The 22,533-nt window shown below is 47.6% G+C and overlaps 1 protein-coding gene across 1 annotated transcript in view; it reads left to right on the forward strand.

Annotated features, from left to right (window-relative positions):
• The window catches only part of INTS9 (integrator complex subunit 9), a 421,484-nt gene extending 400,378 nt beyond the window's left edge, over positions 1-21,106 (forward strand). The window contains exons 16-17 of the mRNA XM_085613054.1: positions 19,267-19,404; positions 20,457-21,106. Coding sequence (XP_085469180.1) covers positions 19,267-19,404; positions 20,457-20,633 — 315 coding nt within the window. The 3' untranslated portion in view covers positions 20,634-21,106. The remainder of the gene's footprint in view (positions 1-19,266; positions 19,405-20,456) is intronic.
• The last annotated feature ends 1,427 nt before the right edge of the window (positions 21,107-22,533 follow it).

A 22,533-nucleotide genomic window follows, 5' to 3' on the forward strand; every position in this document is an offset into this window, starting at 1 on the left:
TTGATCAGTGCAGGTAATGACTTAATGTAAATGTTGAAAAGCATGGGTGAGATGATAGACCCTTGAGGGACTCCTGCTTTTGTGAAGTAGAGTTTGAAAGAGAAAAGGGGGGGGGGGGGCGGTATGGATGACATTTATTTATTTGTAAAGTTTTATATAGCACGAACAAGATCCAGAGGGATATCAGACATTAGTTATGTTGTGAAGGTAGTATGTGATCCATCTAGAGCAGTCCCCTCTATGCTGGCTTCGTATGGTCTTTGTATTAGAGTGTCATGGTCAACCGTGTCAAAGGCAGCTGAGAGGTCCAAGAGAAGTAGCGCAACAAACCTGTTCTAGTCGACTGTGTCCTAAAGCTCATCCCAGATGGCAACAAGGGCAGATTCTCTGCCTCTTCCTGGACAGAACCCTGTGGCAATTATCTTCAATGAATTGTGACATCGAATGCAGCTCTTTCTATCAGTTTGCCCAGGAAAGGTCCATTGGTGATGGGTCTATAGTTGTCGGGGTTATGGGGGTCCAGGTTTGTTTTCTTTAGCAATGGGCCTATGTATAACCTTTTTTAGTTCTTCTGGAAATATTCCCGTAGTTAAGGAAATGTTGATGATTCTTCTTACTGGTGTGGCAGCAGAGGTAGTTAGAAGAATTTTGTTGAAGGTTTATGGTAGACACGGGTCAGAAGGAGTGCCGGCAGGCCTGCTTGCTTTGACCAGGTCCATAAATTGATCTTGTGAAATTTGTTAAAAGGAATGGCGAGGCTGGGTTAGCATACTCTTGGATTGTTGTTTTGGAAAAAGGTCAGTGCTGATGGTTTTTCTTTGTTTTAAATAGGATTCCACGGTGTCTGCTTTGGTCGTGTAATGATTTGCTAGTTTGTCTGAAATCTCAAGTAATGGGATGAGCTCCTTTTAGGCAATTTGGTTTACGAAATTCAGTGAGAATTTTATAGAATTTTTCATTTTCACATTTAGCATTTTGAATTCTGTCTGAATAGTATCTTTGTTTTGCCTTTTTGATAGCTGACTTGTATAATCTGTTGTTTCTGTAGGCAAAGTTCATCTTGATTGATGTTTGATCTGAGCAAAGTACGTAGCAGCTTTCTATTTTGCTGTTTTATTAGGTCTCGCCTAGCGTAAGACTGCGCAGACATGCGCAGTCTCGCTGGCGAAATTTAATGATTTGAGGAGATTTCTCTAGTGGGCTTTAAGCCCCGCCCCTCTTTTCCATTGGCTGGCGTCACCGTTTATGCTAAACGGTGGCCAGCCATTGGAAAAGAGCGTCTAGTGACGTACACTTTTCTCTTTTAGAGCCATCCCAGTTGGACTGGGTGCCTTGACTTACTGCTGGCGCAAAAGTTTTTTTTATCTTTATGGGGCCAAACACATGGCCCTACAAAGATAAGAAACCAGTCATGCGAGCCAGTCCAACTGGGACGCTCTAAAAGAGAGTTGTTGTTGGCGTTGCAGCCCGCGCTATATATAAAAGAGACAAATATGCAGCGCGTCAAAAGATAAAAAGATATCAGTTGGTGCTGTGAGTGTGTCTGAACCCTTGATTGGCTGGGAATCGTAAGAATGCGAGCCCCCCGGACGGGGAGCGGCGGTGGAGGGCTCTCTCCCTGCAGCTCGCAGAGCAGCCCGCCTGTTGTGCCCTCCCTGTCCTCCCGTCCCAACCCCCATTTCCTCTCCCAGCAAGCTTGTTTTGCCAATGTTGGCATCTATGCCATCGGCAAAACAGATTACATTTACCAATGCTTGTTTATCCTCCGGTCTCCAGGCTGGGGATCTCCTCCGCTCGGTGACGTGTGCGTGACGCCGGGCGCCGCTCGCTTTCCATGCTGCACAGGTAGCAGCGCCGCGGCCATATTGAGCGTTCAGCGGGGGCTCGGCTAGGGAAAACTGCCGGAGACAGCTGCTGGGCCCCGGCGGAAGGAAGCGTAGGCGGCTCTTGCAGCCCACTCTATGTACACACCCCCTCGGGTGGCGGTTGCTTCTTGGTGCTGCACGGCTGCTGCTTCAGGGACCGGAGGAGGCGGCAGCGGGAAGCAGCAGCGGCGATGCCTGGCCAGCCCTGAATGGGATGCCGATTGCTGGGTTGGAGGATCCCTGGCCAAAAATGGAGGTGTATTCCAGCGGTGGTGAGGTAGGTGCTTGGTTAATGCGTGGGTGGGGTGTGTTGATTTTTTCACTGTTTTAGTAGGATGGTTAATGTATGTGCTACACGCAGACGCCCCCTCTGAAACTTGTTTGTAAAAAGTAGGCGTCAGCCAAAAAAAAGCTCCTGCCTCACGTGGTCATGGTTTCCACTAACGCCCATGTGTATATATGCTTTCGGAGCTAGGCCTAACACCGATATAGCGTGAGCGTAAAGCAATGGGAGAGACAAGCATTGAAAATGCAATAGGCCTCGCCTTTTATTAAGTTAAAGCCATTTGCTTTGCTAATGCTATTATATAGCAAAGCAAATGGCTTTAACTTAATAAAAGGCGAGGCCTATTGCATTTTCAATGCTTGTCTCTTTTATCTCTGTATTTCTCCAAGGTGCCTGTTTTCTTTTGTTCTGTTGTGTTGTTCTTGGTGGTATTAGGATATAAAAAGCTTTCTGTAGCCACTCGTAGTTTTTGAACAGAATTTATTGTGTCTAGATCTGTACTGGATGTTAGCTGTGTTTCTAAGTGTTCAAAATTGAGTTTGTTCCACAGGGGATGCATGTAAGATGGTTTTGTGTGTGTTGCTTTGGGTTGTTTTATGTTGGAAATCAAACAAATGGTGGTCTGACCATGTAACTGGAACAATTGTTTGAAAGATAACTAGTCTGTATTTGCAAAAATGATATCTAGGATGTGCCCGGCGATGTGTGTGCGTTTGTGGACGATCTGAGGCAGTTTCAGTGCGTATAGTCCAGTGATGATTGTTTTTGGATGGGACATATTGGGTTTGTCAAACCAAATGTTTAGGTCACCCAGAATGCATAGGTTGGAGTGTAGTGTTATAAGGTTTGAAACTGTGTCTAGAAGTGTGTCTGGGAATGTTGCATTGCTAGGTGGAGGTCTGTAAAGGAGTAGGAAGTTACAGGAGGAAGACAGTGTAGGGTTACATCTGGTGAAGAGGGCCTCACATCCTTGTATGGAGATGTTGTCCGTTTTAGTGATATTTAATGTTTACTTAAACACAACAGCTAGGCTACCTCCTCTTTTGCCTATACGATTTTGTGTGATAGTTTGATAGCCTAGAGGAATGTCTTCATGTAGGACTGGAGCCGTATCATCTCCCAACCATGATTCAGTTATGAAGAGTAAGTCAGGTTGTGTGTCCGTGAGAAGGTCGTAGATGTGATGCTTGTGTTTTTTAGACAGATCGAGCATTTATTAGTAAGCAGTTTAGAGAATGTGCTCTGGTGATAGTGTGACTTTGTTTTGTAGAAGAGTGAACAGTATTTTGTGGGTTTGTAGCAGGTGTGTCCTCAGTGCTGATGTTAGCTGTATGAGGATAGCAATAGTGTAGCTGTTCTGAATCCTGTTCCTCGTCCAGCAGGCTAAGAAGGCATTTTGATGGGTCTGTTTGTATAGGTGGTGGAAATGGTGATTTGGGGTGAGTTGGTGAGCTGTGTTGTTTTTGTAGAGTAGCCTTGTTGTGCAGTAGACAGGTTTAAGAGCCATCACAGATGTACACAAATGATTCACAGCTTCGGTTTTAAAAACAAGAGGCTGCCAAAGTGTTACCTTTATGCCTTCTTTAGGATCTTCTCGAATGTTGATCTGCGAAGATTTGTTTCCTAAGGACAACAGGTCTGGAACCTACTCACTGTAAATTTCCATCTCCTATAACATGATCTGGCTGAAGCAACCCAATATAATCCATCACATTACACTGATCTATCTTAACATTGCCACCCACTAGTCAATATAACTTCCCTCTCAATAATATGAAACGCAACCAAATAGTGTCCTCAGTCCACTCTGACCTTGGTCAACGAGTAAAGTGCGCCCAGGATCTCTCCAGTCGATATATTAACTCATTGAACTATCTCATTATATAGATTAGAACCAACGATCTACTGTTTACACTTTGAAGTCTGTTATTTTCTCTTGTCCTGCTTTGTCCCTTTTCCTGCATTCTCTTTATGCTTTCAACTCTAAACCTGGGTGTTTCCCTGTGTGTTTCAGCCATTTCTGCAGTCAATCTACAGACAGCTCCAAATATCTGTCAGCAAACAGCATTGCATGTAATACTCTACAGAGAAATCCTTGCTCAAGGTTGGATATCTATCGTGTCAATCTAAGTTGCTTTGTTCCAATATGTTGCTGTCCTCCCTTTCAGTGTCTGACCCGCCCAGAAGAGAGTTTTGTTTTTTCTGTTGGTAAATGAGTCATTTGTCGTGCTCCAAACATATCATTACAGAATCACATTTAAACACCAGTTTGCTGCCTTTAAGGGCCACCTAGCAGTCACTAGTAAAACGGCAGCAGAAATGTGGCAGAAACAACATCGATCTTGAGAGACATTGAAGAATATTCTAAACAAGCATTGTCAATGCCAAACGTCTCGCTTGTATATAAAGATAAGCGAAACCAATTGGTATTGCCAATGCTAGTTCTTTCTCTTTAATTGGCTTACCCTTTTCTCATTTTCTGACCTCTTCCTCTGTGTTGTTTTTTGCATCCCCTACCAATTTCTCTACCATCAATTGCTCTTTAACTTCTCTTAGTCCTTGTTCCTTTTTTGCTGTGATCCTTTTACCCCTTTCCCTTTTCTTTCTATTTCTCTTTCCATCTTTTGGGTGCTGTGTGCCAGGGTGCAGGTGCAGTGCCAAACGCAGCACAATGGTGACCTTCTGTGCCTGGCCTTCAGCAGAGGAAGGCATGAGGGGGCCAGGAGGTGGAGCAAGAAGCTGGTTGCAGGGACCCAGAGGCATCCCTGGACATTGGGCCCATCAAACTATTAGTAGCAGAACACACTTTTAAGCAGCCATTTAGCAACGGGGACACCAGGACTCAAACGTTAACTTTCCGACCGAGAGCCTTACCTCTTAACCATCAGACTACACGTGACTCTGTACTGACCCCTGTGAAAGCGAGACTGTGGCATTTGATCTGAAAACACAAGTCAATTAGGTTCCATATTTAAGTGTAGACTGACAGCTGTGCCATATACAGAATAGGATGGAGGAGGGAAAAGAGAGACATATGCTGCTGTGTTTTTTGGGCATGGTATGTTAAAAAACATATTTCTAGACAGAATGCTAAAATAATTGTTTTCACCTAATCCTACTTTTCTCACATTAACAAGCAGTATTTTGGATATACTGGTGCAATGTGAAAACAATTTACCTTTTCCTTATTTTATCGAACCCTGCAATTGAACACACTTTAGGAAGGCACCTGAACACCTGGGCTCGAACCCATAACCCTCAGACTTAGAGACTTACCTCTTAACCATCAACAAACATACATGCCATTGATGTTCCATGGGCGAGTGTGCTACACCATTTACACAACTGGATGAGAGTTAGAGTGGAGAAGAGAAAATTGGGAAAGGAAAACTGAGAATTAGAGAGAGAGACCTTCTGGTATAGGTATGAAGACAGTCGGCTAGGAAAACACCAAAGGCATGCAAGGAACACCCTGGAGTAACCCCAAGGTTCCACTCCAGGCAACACAGCCAACAATCACACAGACAAGCAGTGTTGTAAGTGCCAAGATTGGCTGGCGACATGCAAGTCAGTTCTGGGTCAGTTTCCACATACAGACCACAGTCCAGAGTAGCCATTGGAGGATGGCTGTTCGAGTATCCCTTGCATACAGTGGACATTCAGCTGAGCTTAGGATCTGTCTAAATAACGCCTTAGAGCCGACAGTACACCGAGCCGCTTGTACTAGCTTGTCTTCTCTAAGGCAGGAGAGGCTTCTGAGGCTTCTGAGTCCTGCAGCTACTCGGACAGCCCCCTCTCCCATTTGTTATAAGGCACAGTGTTATCGCAAGTGGTCACAAGGATATGGAAAAGTATCTCGTGTTTCTGTGCCCTTAAAAGTCACTTGACCAATAGCCTGCGTCTCATCAGGGTCATGGACGTCCTTGTGAATTGCATTATCACTATAGCGTGGAGCTGGTAGTACTTTGCCCCATTTAGCACTATGATGTGCTTTGTTGTGATTTTAGCTCGTGTGTCTAGTGTGCAGGGTCTGTGCATCCTTAAGTTGAAGTAAGTCAGCAAAGGATGCCACCACATTTCTATTCAAAGTCCGAAAAGACATTTTTTTTTTCAGAGCAGGGGAAGCCCTCAGCAGGCAGGATAGTAGTTTGACTGAGCACTGGGAATCTTTCAACTGCTGCTGGTTGTGTGTGGTTACCCCTTGTTGTGTGATGCTCAGTGAAAGCTGATTGAGTGGAAGATTTATTTATTTTATTTTAATAGTTTTTTATGCTGTGAACATAAGCCTGCGGGTATCAGAGTGCTTTACAGAAGTACAGCGTGCCGAGTAGTAAAAGCAGTAGTAACGTATTTATTCAAGTTGACTAACAGTCGAATAGCATGGTTACATCGTTAATAGCAACATATTGTCATAGTTCATCCACTGCAAATACCAGGCATAGTTGAGAAGCAAGGGGGTAACGTCGGTATTGCACAAAAGAGCGCATTAGGTAACCAGAGATAGTTAGTCATGTGAGCGACTGAGGACAATAGAGTCATGTGATCTAGGGAAGACATTTGTTCATGAGGAATTCTTTGATTTCTTCCTTGAATGAAATGATCGAGGGGGTCGTTCTGATTTCTGGAGGTAAAGAGTTTCAGCTTCTTGGGGCAATCCCAGAGAAGGCACGGTTGTAGGTATAAAATGAAGTTAACCTCCTGACAATGATCTATAGCCACTTTTACAACCTTAAAACTGGCATGCCTTAGTGCACTCAGCTCGGTGTGTGTGTACAACAATCAACCTTAAAAGGCAGGAAATTGACCAATGAACTCCTGCTACAAAGTGCAAAAGTGTGTTTGTGTGTGTGTGTTGAAAGAGGTTCTGGAGGACACCTCCCAGAAGTTGGGGAGGGGGTTTTAGCACGTGCCTCTAGTTGCCACACTGCCGTTTTCCTCTCAGAGCTAAGTCAAAGGTGCCTTTTAGAAGACACACTTGTAGACAGGCAGTATTTTTATGTAGTGATGAACACCTGTTATGTTGAACTGTACCATAATGAGTACAAACAGTCCACTTGTGTAGCAGCAGAAATCAGGGTGTGCAGTCACGACAGTGTGCACGCCTGTGCATGGTCACTTGTACTGCAACAACCTAAGGCTGAGAGGTTGAACAGAGAAGTGAAGCGTCATTTTACATTGTGACTTACATTTAATATCCTCACTGGGAGCTGAAGTTTTAACAGCTGTGCGCCCTTACTAGCCACTAGGGTGCAATGCAAACACTAGAGTGAATTATATTTCAGTTTGTACAAAAAAAGGCAACCCAAAATGTCATTTTATTAAAAATATGAATGCTTTACTGCTGGCAATAAGATTTGTATATTGTGCCCCCCAGGCTGTACGGCTCACCAGTTTTCATTAGCTCAGAGTTAACACCATTCCTATGACAGGCAGTGCCAAGGCCTGGGTGTCTGCACTTGTTGACTGATGATGTTTGGAAAGGAAGTGTGGCACTGGCACAGACCTGTTAGTCATGTGTCCTCTGGTAGAGCAGGTGGAGGCTGTATATTCACATGGCATGGCAGGGATCACGTTTGACCCTCAGTTGACCTGGAACAAGCAGTCCTGCTCTGGGAATGGCTCCAACTCTGGGGGATTGTCAGCTGAGGAATCAGGGAGTCTGTGGAGCTGACTCATAGTTGGAGGGAATCACGCGAGGGATACCAGTGGGATTAAGAGATCTTTGAGGATAAAGGAGAGGATAACCGGGGATCCAGCCAACAGTGAAGTCCAGGAGGTGTTGTTCCGCTGCTTGGCGATTCTGCAGGTTGTTGCTAATGGCAGGAGGATTGTTGGATATATGTCTCTGAGTAGCTCATGGTCAACAAGGCTTCTGCACCTGATGAGAGAAACTCTTATTGTAAAGACTGGAACATGGTCACTGTGTAAACTGCAAGGGTTGCCTCTACACAGTGTTGATAAAGTTAACAAAGTTGTTCGTGTTCTGAAAATCGTGAAGAGAACTATATGAAAACACATTTTGTTTTACAGTTCCAGAAATGGCATAAATAAATAGGAATTTTTATTTTAGCTCAACGACGGGTACAAATTGCATCAATTCCATGTACCTGTTTATCCACCCTGCCGCATTTATTAACTAATAGAGACACATTAAGGAGAGCAAGAGTGTAGAGTTTATCCACATTCCAAGAATTGTGGCAGGAATATACTCTACCGCTAATACAGCTGGCTAGGACATACACAAATCTCTTATTACACCAGGAAGTTGTGTGTCCTTTTCAATAATGATGGTTACTGAACCCCGAGCCCTTTTGAGTGGCCCATAATGATACTAGTTATTTCCCTACTCTGGAATTACAGTTACAAGGGGTCCCTGTAATTTCAGAGGTGGGAAATAACGGGGATTAAATGTTTTAGGGGACTTCACCGGCTCACTGCAGGCTCGGGATTTAGTATCACCTGCTAAACTCATAATCACGATGAGCTCGGTAATTCTGATTACCCGGCCCATCTGAATTATCTGGCCTTTGATAACGCTGAGATCTTTGAATAGGTACTCTGATGGGTGTTCCAACAGCTTAGGTAGCATTCAGATCAGTAGGAAGAAAAAATAACTTTGTTAAATGGTACCTGCAGATCTCATTCTCCATACCTAGTAGTGCCACCCTGTAGTGCTCAGTCAGTGTTCCCTTGAACAAGGTCCTGGCTGGCGGCAGCTTTTGTATAGGTTTGGTATGCAGTAGTGGTAATACCACTAGTCTTGAAATAAGAGTGATGGTGATCACCTTCAGTACACAGGTAGTTAGGATACCATTAAATGATTGAGGACAACATCTTACAGGAACAGTGAATGCATAAGGGAGGATGGGTGAGGCCCTCAGAGCAACAGTAGTGTTACCCCATCCCCACTTCTTCATGCTACTTCACCTTCTTTATCTTTTTGGAGTAACCATGCAAGATTTCTCACCAGAGGTGACACCTGGAAAATGTACTTGTGTCATTTATGTTCCAGGCAAATTTGCCCCAAGTTGCGAAAGTTGTAGACCTTTATGAATGCTCTCGCACTGGGCTACTACACAGTTGCAGAGGAGCGGCACTGATATTTAAGCTGGTGCCACTCTTCACCAAAACAAAACTTTCCATCAGCACAGGCCTCTGTGGATCCTGTGATGGTGCTTCCTGAATATGAAGCAGAGTGCTGCCCATTTATGCTAGGCTAGGATTAAGCCAGATGCTTGGTTAAGCTCTGCTAACGTGGCCTACTGCCGTTGACCATGCCTGTGTGGAATCACCAACCAGCCCAAAGAGTCCTTAGAAATGGACAAACTGTGCCAAGAAACCGCTTCTACTCCTTAGCAGACGCCAAAGAAAGGCTCTCAAGACCCCGCAACAGTTGTAGGTCGTGATTTTACCTGGCAAAGACACTTCCTCCTTGCTCCAATGCACCTTCCCTTTCCCATGTACCCACCAGCCTCCATCCAGTGTGAGCACAGGCACATCATCGCCTGGAGTGGTCTATGTGCTGGGAGAGATGTCCTTGAGACACATCTTGGGGCTCTTTTCACCCTTTAGAGCTGAGCATAGACCCTGCTCCTTGATGGCTTGCCCGCTAGCCGAATTCAGAAACTGAAAGATGTCCAACATGTTCCATGTATGTTTCATTTGGATCTGCAGGGTCAGACCCTACCTCCTCCAGAAAGACAGAACCTGTCTGCCCTCCTCAGTTCCAAGGACCGCAAGTGTACAACCTCTGGCCCGATATTAGTAGTAGATACGTAAGCTTCAAGTTTCTAGGAAGCTGCAATCTTGATGTGGGAGACAGAGTGCGTTTCCCATTGAGTGTCATAAGGCTTTATTATGGCTCCTGAGGCACTTGATCTTACTGTCTCTTCTCAGAAGTTGCATTATTTGTACTGTGTGTTTGTTGTAATTTCTTTAGGGCTCATGATCAACGAATGGTCGTGAACATTGTTTATGTTCTGGCAGATCATGATATTTTGTGTTCTCAAACACTTACAAACAGCACTGCATTTATAATTGTTTGGTAATCATGAACAGAATACTTTGCATATAATTTTGGTCCGCACCTTTACTTACTGTATTTCTTGTAAAATATATCTGAAAGAAACACGTTAGTTAGATTCCTCACCTTAGAATATCCCCAGGCGTCAGGCTGGATCCGGAAAGATTTTTCGTCAGCAATACCCCTTGCGCGTCGCTAGGCGTTGTCTGCGGCTCCACGTCCGTCGTCGGTCTCGTGCCTCCGAATGACGCCGTCGGAGTACTTAGACGCCGCCCTCGCGTGCTGACATCAGTTCTTTTTTCCGCGCCAGACAGCACCGATCCGGGAAGAGCTTACCCCTTTAGTCATTTTTGACTAAAACTTTTTGGACTCTTTTGTCTACTCGGCGACTCGAACTGGTGCCGGTAGGATGCCTCGGTTTAAAGCCTGTGACTCCTGTCACCGACTGATGTCGGTAACTGACCACCATCGCAGGTGCCTTTACTGTCTTGGGGCCGACCACGATGCGGAGTCGTGCCTCGACTACCAGGCCTTGACCTCGAAGGCTAGGCGGGACCGAGCTCGAGCTCCGGCACTCGGCTCCGCGCCGTTCACGGTCCCGGTCCAGGAGGAGGTCGAAGGACCGGTCGCGGAGCCACAGCCACCACCACCGCTCGTCTGGTTCCAAGTCTTTGGGTAAGTCGAAGCATGGTAAGAAGTCCAAGAGACGACATCACTCTTCGGACTCCCCTCGCCGGTCGCGCTGCTCGGTCGAGGGTCCGGGTGGTACCACCCCCACGGAGCCGCAGGAGCCGCGTCCGTCCCCATACCCACCGGTCCCTGGGACTGACGCGACTCCGGCGGAGATCAGCGCCTTCCTCTCGGCCATGAGGGGCCTAGCTCCGCCGTCGACGCCTGCCGGCGCGCCTTCGGGCCCCGCGGGCTCGACTGGGCGGCCTAGTGAGCTGGCGGCTCCGGCCCCGTCGTCGACTTCGGTCCCGACGCCGCAGGTCCCCGTGGGATCCAGGTCTGGATCTCAGTCGGTGCCGGTCGACCTCACGATGCCTCCTCCGCCAGCGCCGACACCGGTTCCACCCCCGGAGCCGTCTCCGGATGACGCCGTTCCCCGGTCTGGGCCCGGCGCCGGTGCGGTGCCGTCCGGTGCGGCGCCATCCGGCGCCACATCAGACGCCGATGGATGACCATTTCATCTTCCGTCCGGCTCCGGTTATTCCCCCTGTTTATCAGGAATCGGATGACGGGGGCGGCTGGGAGGGGTCTGAGGACCCTCTGGCCCACCAGAGCCAGTTATCACGGGACTGGGCAGATGAGCAGGGGGATGCCAGTGGACTTGATACCTCCCCTGACACTGGCTTCATCTCTCCTCCGACCGTGGCTTCCGAGGAAGGTGCTACTTTTTCTGTGGCGTTACGTAAGGCGGCCAAAGCCCTCGGGCTGGAGCTCCCTACTATGGCCGTGATGACTAACCTCCTCACTGAAGTGCTCCAACCGTCAGCAAGCTCCTCGGAGCCTCTGCTGCCGTTTAGCGAAGCACTGATGGACGTTCTTAAGGGCACCTGGTCCAAGCCCTCCACAGTACCTCCTGTGGATCGGAACGTGGCCCGACGCCACCACCCTGCTCCGGGCGGCCCCAGTTTTGTGTCTCAACACCCCACCCCTGAGAGCCTGGTTATCCAGGCCTCTACTTCCCAGACCTCCTTACCGTCCGCTCCCCCGGATCGGGAATCCAAGAGACTGGAGCAGTTTGGCAAAAATCTGTTCTCCTCCCTTAGTTTAGGGCTGCGGTCTATTAACACCGCTTGTCTCTTGGACCGTAACTCCCACTCTCTGTGGGATACGGTGGAGGACGTGCTGCCCCTGTGTCCGGAGGAGGCCTGGACATGGCTCGCCCAGGCTCTTGCCGACGGGCGAGACGCAGCGCGGTATGCCATCCGATGTGGTTTGAACACGACGGACTCGCTTGGCAGGGCAATGTCGTCCACGGTGGCGCTTCGTCGTCTCGCCTGGTTGCGGTCCTTGTCTTTTTCAGGGGATGTCCAGAGCACCCTCATGGACATGCCCTTTGATGGCGATCGCCTCTTTGGCGCCAAAGCAGACAGTGCGCTGGAGCGCTTTAAGGACTCCAGGGCCACGGCCAAGTCCTTGGGTCTCTCGGCCCAGCGCCCGCAAACTTCCCCTTTTCGCCCCTTTCGTGGCCAAGGAAGGGGCGCCCCCTCACGTCCGCCTAGCCACAGGCTGCAGAACCATCCTCCACGCGGTCGCGGACGTGGATTCCGCCGAGGCGGTACAGGGGGACAAAGTGCTGGTCCATCCACATCCACCCCAGCAGCATCCGTCTCAAAGCCTTCCTAGTCCGTGCTTTCAGGCCCATTCCACGCCAGTGGGAGGCAGAGTTCGCCATCACCTGCTCCACTGGCGTTCCATCCCTTCGGACAGGTGGGTACTGCAAACCGTCCGAAGGGGCTACTCCCTCCCCTTCGAGACGACCTCTCCAGCCATGCCACCGCAGTACCACCGCATGTCGGGGGATCACTTGAATCTTCTACGGGAGGAAGTTGCGGCCCTCTTGGCCAAAGGGGCCGTCGAGCGCGTTCCTGGTCCAGAAGTAGGCTGTGGTTGTTATTCCCACTACTTTCTGGTTCCCAAGAAGGGCAAAGGGGGCCTACGCCCTATCTTGGACCTCAGGAGCATCAACGCCTTCCTCTGGAAGGCGAGGTTCAAGGTGCTCACCTTAGCTCAGGTTCTGGTTGCTCTGGACCCAGGAGACTGGATGGTAGCGTTGGACTTGCAGGATGCTTATTTTCACATCCCCGTCCTGCCGGCCCACCGGCGTTACCTGTGGTTCACGGTGGGTCAGGAACATTTTCAGTTTACCGTGCTCCCCTTCGGACTCACCAGTGCCCCTCGGGTGTTCACGAAAGTGATGGCGGTGGTCGCAGCTCATCTGCGCAGATCTGGGGTTCCAGTCTTCCCCTATCTCGACGACTGGTTGTTGAAGGCGGGCTCGCCCCAGCAAGTCGTCTCCCACCTCCAGACTACGGCCGACCTTCGGCATTTGCTGGGGTTCTCCAACAATGTGCCGAAGTCGCATCTGAGTCCCTCCCAGAAGCTCCTCTTCATCGGAGCGGTTCTGGACTCAGCGCAGTTCCGGGCTTATCCTCCGGAGCAGCGGGTCCGGGATATTCAGGCGCTGAATCCCATCTTTCAGCCTCTATCCTGGGTTTCGGTCAGGTTGGTGCTGCGGCTTCTGGGTCTGATGGCCTCCTGCATCCTGTTAGTGCATCACGCCAGGTGGCGAATGCGGGCTCTGCAGTGGGACCTGAAGTTTCAGTGGGCCCAGCATCGGGGCAACCTCTCCGACCAGGTCTTGATCTCGGAGGGCACTGCAAAGCAGTTGCAGTGGTTGCTCACGGACCGCGTTTGGGTCAGCGGCAGAGCCCTCTCCCTACCCCAACCGGAGCACGTAGTAGTGACAGATGCGTCCCTCCTGGGATGGGGGGGGCACATGGGGGAGGCGGAGATCAGAGGACTCTGGTCTCTGGCGGAGTCTCGGCTCCATATCAACCTTTTGGAGCTGTGAGCGATCCGACTTGCGCTGTAGGCATTCCTTCCCGTTGTCCGGGGAAGTGTGGTGCAGGTGTTCACGGACAACACCACCGCCATGTGGAATTGCAACAAACAGGGCGGGTGGGGTCATGGACCCTTTGTCAGGAGGCTCTGCGCCTCTGGACATGGCTGGAACATCAGGGCATCACCCTGGTGGTTCAACATCTGGCGGGCTCTCTCAACGCCAGAGCAGACGAACTCAGCCGCCGGTGCATGATGGATCACGAATGGCATCTAAACTCGGACGTGGCGCAAGGCCTCTTTCAGCAGTGGGGAGAGCCTTGGTTAGATCTATTCGCCACCGAAGAGAACGCGCAATGTCAGCAGTTCTGCGCGTTGGAGTTTCCAAGGCAGCACTCGCTCTGGGACGCCTTTCGTCGCGAGTGGAGTTGCAGTCTGTTGTACTCCTTTCCGCCTTTACCACTTCTGTCCAGAGTGCTGAAGAAGATCAGGCGCGACCGTGCCCAAGTCATCTTGGTGGCTCCGGATTGGGCACGAAGGTACTGGTATCCCGAGCTACTCAGTCTGTCAATCGATCCCTCGATACGACCTTCTGTCGCAGCAGCAGGGGACGGTCCTCCACCCGAACCTGTCCAGTCTCCACCTCCATGCGTGGAGATTGAGCGGCGACAGTTGAAGCCATTTGACTTGCCTCCTGAAGTCTGCGATGTGATTCTGGCAACCAGGCGTCCCTCCACAAAAACGGTATACGCCTGCAGGTGGAACAAATTTGTGGCATGGTGCACGGCAAAGGCTGTGGATCCCCTTTCCGCCCCTCTTTCTGAGGTTCTCCTCTTTCTTCTTTCCATGGCCCAACAGGGCTCTGCTTTGGACACCCTAAAAGGTTATCTTTCTGCTATCTCTGCTTTCTTACGGCTTCCTGATCAGCCTTCTCTTTTCAAATCCCCTGTTGTTTCTCGTTTCTTCAAAGGCATTACTCACATGTTTCCTCCTGTCCCCTTCGTGATGCCTCAGTGGGATTTGAACCTGGTCTTGACATTTCTGATGTGCGCTCCCTTTGAGCCTCTTCATAATTGTCCCCTTCGTCTTCTGACTCTTAAGACTGCTTTCCTGGTAGCCATCACCTCGGCTAGACGGGTGAGTGAGCTCCAGGCTCTATCTTCTAAGCCTCCTTTTCTTTCTGTCCATCCGGACAAGGTTGTCCTCCGGACTCGTCCATCCTTTCTTCCGAAAGTGGTGACTGCTTTTCACATCGGGCAGTCTGTCACGTTGCCCACCTTATTTCCGCCTCTGCATCCTTCGAAAGAGGAAGAGAGGCTCCACCATCTGGACCCAAAACGGGCGCTGTCCTTTTATTTGGACCACACCAAACAGTTCCGGGTGGACGACCAACTCTTTGTTGGCTATGTGGGTGCTAAGAAGGGGCGGGCAGTACACAAGCGAACCATCTCGCGATGGGTCGTATTGTGTATAAAAGCTTGTTACTCCTTGGCTAAAAAGGACCATCCTGTAGGGCTGAGAGCCCATTCCACCCGGGCCACAGCGGCGACTACTGCCCTGGGCCGAGGAGTCCCCTTGCAGGACATCTGTCAGGCAGCAACGTGGGCCTCGCTGCACACATTTGCCAAGCACTATTGCCTGAACAGCCAAGTCCGGAGAGACTGCTTCTTTGGCCGTTCTGTTCTCCAGGACTTTCTGCTGTGATCTTGGTTCGCAGACCCACCACCGGGGTTGGCATTGCTGGGTTATCTATTCTAAGGTGAGGAATCTAATTAACGTGTTTCTTTCAGATGAACAAGTTACTTACCTTCGGTAACGATGTATCTGTAAGAAACATTAGTTAGTTAGATTCCTCACCGACTCACCCATCCTCCCCGTTCTACGAACCGACATCTAGGGTTAAGGTTATCCTTTTCAGGGCCCTAGACTTTTTGGCACCAGTGTCGGTCTCTTGCATGGCTCTGCGTTCCTGGCGCGGAAAGCTGTGTACAAGAACTGACGTCTGCGCACGAGGGCGGCGTCTAAGTACTCCGGCGACGTCATTCCGGCGCATGACGCTGACGACGGACGCGGAGCTGCAGACAACGCCTAGCGACGCGCAAGGGGTATTGCTGACGAAAAATCTTTCCGGATCCAGCCTGACGCCTGGGGATATTCTAAGGTGAGGAATCTAACTAACTAATGTTTCTTACAGATACATCGTTAACGAAGGTAAGTAACTTGTTCTTTATTCCTTTATTGATTTTTGTGCTTTTTAGGTCTCGCCTTGCTATCGCGTAAGCGATCGCAAAGCGAGACTATAGAAAGCGGCTTTGAAAAGTGCTCCCAAAAAGCGGATTGCATGGCTAGCACTCGCACAATCACGCACATCGTGCCGCCATGCACTCCGCTTTTGGGAGCACTTCAAAGGGTCCGCTACTCAGTTTGGAATGCGCTCCCCCGCCCCCAAGCGCGCGCGCGCCACGCTCCACCGGGCTTGTCTTTTTTTTGTTTTTTTTTTAAACTCTAATTGCGAGGCGCGCGTGCGGCCAATGCTTGTTTGACTTTCTCTCTTCCTATACTTTTCAGTCTCTGGCTGTTTCTCTCACTCGCTCTCTCTCACCATCGCTCCATGTCTTTCTTTGACTTTGCCCCTTTCTATACTTTTCCCCACTCTTGCTGTCTCTCTCAGTCGTTCTCGTTCACCATTGCTTTTTCTGACTTTGTCTATCTCTTCCTGTATTTTTCCTTCTCTTGCTGTCTATCTCACTCGCTGTCTCTCACCATCGCTCCATGTCCCTCTTGACTTTGTGTTTTCCTATATTTTTCCTTCTCTTGCTGTCTCTCACACGCTTTCTCTCCCCATCGCTTCATGTTTTTCTTTGACTTTGTCTGCGTATTCCTATATGTTTCCTTCTCTGGCTGTTTATCAGCCGGTTGCTTCTAATTTCTTGGGCAGACTACAAATGTCTGGGTGCTCCGGCGCGCGCAGACTGAACCCCTTCATCTCTGGGAGGCTGTGAATGCCCTGGTCCATGGAACTGCAAAGCGTCAGGACCAGAGCCTTACGTTGTTGTTAACTGCAGAATGCAATTGGAAAAGTTTCGGCCGTGAAATGCAGTCAGTAGCGTTAACCGTCCTGGGTGTTTGTTTGGATGCAATTGGAAAAGTTTCGGCCGTGAAATGCAGTCAGTAGCGTTAACCGTCCTGGGTGTTTGTTTGTTTTCGATGCCCTCTTTCCCCACACCTGCGAGGAAAGTGTAATTTTTGAGCTTATATCATTCTTTAACATCACATCTTCAATGAAGTGCCTGGTTCGACATTTTCTTGTACGTTCAGGAGAAATGCTTGCCTTCTAGACATCGCAAGTGAAAAGGTCTGCCGCCCAGTAGAATTAGTTCCTTTAACATATGATGACGATTTACAAAACATAAAGAGAACAGAGAGTGTAAGAGGGGCAGATATTTAAGATGCATTATTCATTTAGGTATTGCAAATATAATTTTAAATTAGAATTGAATGAGCAGTGCCCTGACCTCGGTTCGGAAAGTGCCTCTTAGCTATTTTGCAGCAATCCCAACCTTTCATATCCCGTTTCTATAACAGACTTTTTTGTTTTTACACAAGCTACAAAGGCACGTTTATATATTAGCAAGTTTAACACGTCAACCATTTTTAGTGTTCCTGAAACTACGCACAAAAAACTAGTAAGCCTTTCCATTTTCTTGCCTATCCTTTTGGCGCCTCATTCTAAACTATCTCTTTCACCATCTCTTGTTACACTGTAATTCACACCGTCGAGCAAAGTGTTCTGGGCTCCAGTCACATGCTGTGACTGTTTGCCACCTTCACACAGTTCCAGGCAAAGCCCTTCTTATCAACGGCGCCATCGATTTCCCACTCACTTAATATGCGCTTTCAAACCACAGTTAGGCACACCCTTTCACCATTGCTACGCGTATTCTTACAAACCCTTTCCATTTACTAACACCACGTTGGATTTAACTTCACTTAAATTTTTAAAAAAACAACTGCGGCATATTACTTGAAGTTTATGTATTTCTTTTACTAAACACAATGTCTATACTTCTGTAATTACAAATATAGGTACGGTAGGTAGCCTTTGTTGATCACAACCAGTAAATACCTTGGCTCAACACTTCTAACGCGACACCAGATGAAGCTCACGTCTGCAAAAGGTTTCTAAGCAGACGGACGGAGGGGTCATAAAACACCCGCCCCGCACTCCACTTCAAAAGCAAACCCAAGGAATTCTTCTGGTCGAGCAAAGGGAGCCCCATAACACTTGTGCTTATCTCAAGGAAGCACATTCCTCAAACGCTCGCAAAAAACAGGCAGAAAGAACAGTGAGGCCCCAGCAACAACACAGGTCATTTGTTAGCTATTACTAGGGCTCTCATACATATTAAAACATGCACTACAAGGGGGAAAAATGCAACAGTTTGCATTCTCTATAGCCGTCCAAACATTCAATTTAAATGCACAGCATTTAATGTTTATAAAGCAACAGTTCACAACTACCCTATCAAGGTGCCTCAAACACGCACTAACACGTGGAACAATGCTACATTTGCCATTTTTCATTGGTAGCGTCACCTCAGCACTTTTTACCACAGTGACACAGCCTCGTCTTTTTGACACCTTTCATTAGCCCTGCAATGAGCTCTCTCCCCGCTCCGCTCCGAATTGCCAGCCCTGGCACAGAGCCTGCAAAAACAGCAATGCAGCGCGGCAAGCGAGAACCAGGAAATGGTGGTTTGCAAACGAAAATAGAACGTTTGTGCAGCTCGTTCGTCTCGCATCGAAATAACAGGAAACAATGGCTGTGATGTTAGAATAGCATCCAGTATGCATGTCCTCATATCTTAAAACAAGCATTTGCAATGCAATAGGTCTCGCAGTTATACGAGTTTGAGCTATTGGCATTATAAATGACAGTGCCTTTTATTTATGTTTAAAAAAAAAAAAACTTAAATAAAAAGCATTGTCATTTACAATGCCAATAGCTCAAACTCCTATAAATGCGAGACCTATTGCACTGCAAATGCTTGTTTTGTTTGAAACTGCCTCGTTCCGCTGTGCAGTTGCAGAATTTGCACCTGAAGAGGGTCCCTATCTGGGGGGCGGTTGGGCATCTAACACGGGTGTGTGTTGGTTGGCTGACACTGTGCCCCTTTTATTTTATTATGTGACGTATGCTTTTTACTGAGAAAGCTGATCTTATGTCCTACAGAGTAAGCATTGGCAACATACATAGTCGCATTGTGTGGGATGCATCTGAGAACATGGGTACCAGAAGTTGTTTACAGAGATTGGATTTATATGTTATTTAGCCCTGATTACACAGGTTGTCATAAACAATCCACGAACCAATTGCTATAAACAGACCTTCGTTGTAATATCAGTTAACGACCTCTTTGACCAATTTTTGTTGCATTTTAAAGCTGCAACGTATGATTTTGCTAAAAAAACTGAAAAGAGTCTTTGCTGACCTCATTTACAAATAAAGTGTGGTCTCTCCTTAGCCTGCGCCGAAACCTGTGCAACCTCCAACCAGCAAGAAAAGAAAGCGAGCAAACGAGGAGGCACCAGAGATCCAGCCTTTCAAGCCCCTGCTCAGTGGCTCCATCCCAGTAGAGCAGTTTGTACAGACCTTGGAGAAGGTGAGTGCAACAAATGTCTGCAACCTTAAACTGGAGCAAAACAAGATGGATGTATCTTAAAACAAATGTTTTGTTGTCTAAAGCCAACACCACCTAGACGTACCCCTGCAGCCAAATTATTTCCATGGTGATCCGTAAAATGGCCTAAGATTTGCTCCTGTAAACTGTGAAATTGCTCAATGGCTTTTAAACTGCATTGAAACTGTCACAATGACCCACTGAGGCCTGAAATCACCCTACTGAATGACTGCCATTAGCTATGAAATTGATCCTCTGAGTAGTGAAACTGCTCTCTGTAGTCCTGAAACGGCCATAACAGGGGCGTGGATATTAGTGGTGCAGCTGATGCAATGGCTCTGGGACCCAGAAGTGGGAGGAGCTCCATTACACTGGCTGGTTCATTATGCAGAGTAATATTGCTTGAGGTGCTCAGTTGCTTGACATTAAAGAGTTCCATAGCCGCATGGAAGTTGGACGCTTGCTCGAGTCTGTCATCTGCGAGAGACACAGCTTTGACTAGGAGGCAGTGTGCACTGAGTGCTATATTTGTGAAGGCAGTTGCAGGCGATGGGCACTGCACTCATTTTTTGTTTGGGGGGCTGGACTATCTCTTCATTAGCAGACTTTGACCTAGAGCAAAAGGGAGACAATAAGGGGAACCTAAGCCCCTCCTTGCCCCATCCAAATAACCTCACCCTTAGTACTAAATGTTCTGCTTTTTTCAGGTACTCCCCCAGGTTCCTCTCATACTAAAACCTATGTTTGCGGACACCTCCACATCTGTGGCAGAGACCTCCACATAGGAAAGGTGGAGGTCTCCACACAAAGGTTTGGAATTGTGTAGCACGTGAGTAGTACATTTGCAGTGCTACTAAACCCATACTACAAAGTGCAGTTTGTAAATAGGCCGCTTAATGTCATACATGGCATTAGTAAGGAGTTATTGTGGGGCAGCGTATATGCAACACCGGCTTCCTTAATCTGCTTTGTCACTGGTTTATGTCTCATTATGCATCTTCTGCCTGTTAACTCTGCCTCCGCCCTTTGTGCAGAATGGGTTCAGCGATGTGAAGGTCGAGGACACAGCCAAAGGCCACATTGTTCTTCTCCAGGAGGCAGAGACCCTCATTCAAATCGAAGAGGATTCCACGCACATCATCTGCGACAACGACGAGACGCTGCGAGTGAAGCTGCGGGACCTTGTACTGAAGTTCCTGCAAAAGTTCTAACCATTGTCGAATCCAGCTCAGACTCCATCTTGAGTCTCTTGTTGTGAAAGCAACAAAAAAGCAGTAGATAATTCAGTCCGGGGAAGTGATGTGTTATACACGTCACTCTATTGGGAAACCCATGTGGGCCTAGATTATGACTGACAACCAAAATGTAATAACAAGTGTTAGACATTGATGAAATATCATGCACACTATGGCACAAAGAAGCTTGCATATGAGCTACCCAATCCAGCCTGCAGCAAGGAAGGCTTCAGCAGCAAGACTTACCAGGTAAATGTATCCGGGCCAGTTCCAGGCCTGCTCTAGGGTGTCTGACTTTTACAGCAGGATGTGAGACTTGTAACTGTGGAACCCACAAAGATTATTCATCCTGTGAGACTGCAGCACACACCACCAATAGCAATATGTATTTTGATGTAAAATATTTTCTCAGGTAGTAATAAAATTATCGTTCTTTTATTTTAATTTTATTATTTACTTTACTTTTGCCTCGTGGTTTGTAATGTGTTGCAGAGAAAACCATTAGTTATAAACTGGAAGTAAGCTATTTTTTAGACTTTTAAGCCTGCAACTATTTTAAGAAGGAAAATGTAAAGAATTTCGTTTTTTTATTAAAGCAGATCAGAACTTTTGCATCAAATGTTGAAAATTGTGGCACGAGAGAATTCCTCATGGTAACACAATACAGGCATGCAAAGTTGGATTTCAAGGTACATTTGGTTTAGTTATTATACCCATGGAAAACAGTGTTTTACCAATTATGTCAAAATATCACCTGGTGGACCAGTGCAACTTTTGTATCACATTTCATGGCATCTATTAGATTAAGTTGCTACTTACTTTGAATGACATCAAAGAAAGAGCTTTGTTAACAATAATACATTTGTTTTTTATGGCATCTGTGCAAATAAGTCTCGAGCAGCCCAGCCCAGTTTGATCAGCCACATTTCCTCTGTCTGTGAATTTTAGACTTAAGAAGCTTTATATGGAAGAGGTACAGCACAAGTCCTACAGCACATTGAAAACAAATGGAAATGCTTGAGCCAAAGCTTCTTAATCACTGCAAAGTCATCTGAATAGCATTCTGTTCTGTCATTTGTACCTTGTCTTTGGCACTCCCAACAGACTCAAAGGTGTAAGGTGATATTATATTGTGAAATAATGTGTAGGGCTTTAATGAGATTGACGTGGGTAGTTAGGTTTTGTTACTACATTAATCTGAATTTCCAGTATTTTTACGTTTTGTTATATGATCTAAGTCGCATCAATATTGAATTCCAGTTTTTTTATTTAAATCCTTATTCCATGCAGTGCAAACTGTTTAACTTTTAGTGAACTAAGACACAAAATGTAGCAGAAAATAGGTTCCCTAGTGTTGTGCTCATCCGTGGTCCCAGCCAATAATAATCATGAGTGTCGCCAACAACAAGGTGATGAAAGGAATGCTTGAACTCGACTCAGAAAGCCTTGTTTCTCGCCCACTATGCCACTCTAGACATAGACGTCCAACATTCCAATCAGTCTTGGTCCTGCTCCAACTGTAACACTTGAGCCTAAACTGCCAGGCTACGTCCCTTACAAAGAGGAGCATAAGCAACCCCAAACCTCTTTTGAACTATTTAGGTTTCGTGAGTGAGGGAAACCTACGATCTGTAGCACACTGGACACAGGCATAGCTCTCTGTCTGGGCCTAGCCGTTGCACCTCTGGCACCTACCATAACAAACAATAAGATGATGGAGAGAATGTTTGAACTGATCTCAGCCACTGTCGATCGCTTGGGTCGCATTCCAGTCCATTGTTTTCCACCCATGATGCCCCTCTAGAGAGAGACCTGCCATATGCATAGCTGTCTTGGTTCTGCAGCAGTAGGAATAGTGCTGCCCAAGTGTCTTACG

The sequence above is a fragment of the Triturus cristatus genome, chromosome 6 (assembly GCF_964204655.1).
Source record: "Triturus cristatus chromosome 6, aTriCri1.1, whole genome shotgun sequence".
In the NCBI taxonomy this organism is placed as follows: domain Eukaryota; kingdom Metazoa; phylum Chordata; class Amphibia; order Caudata; family Salamandridae; genus Triturus; species Triturus cristatus.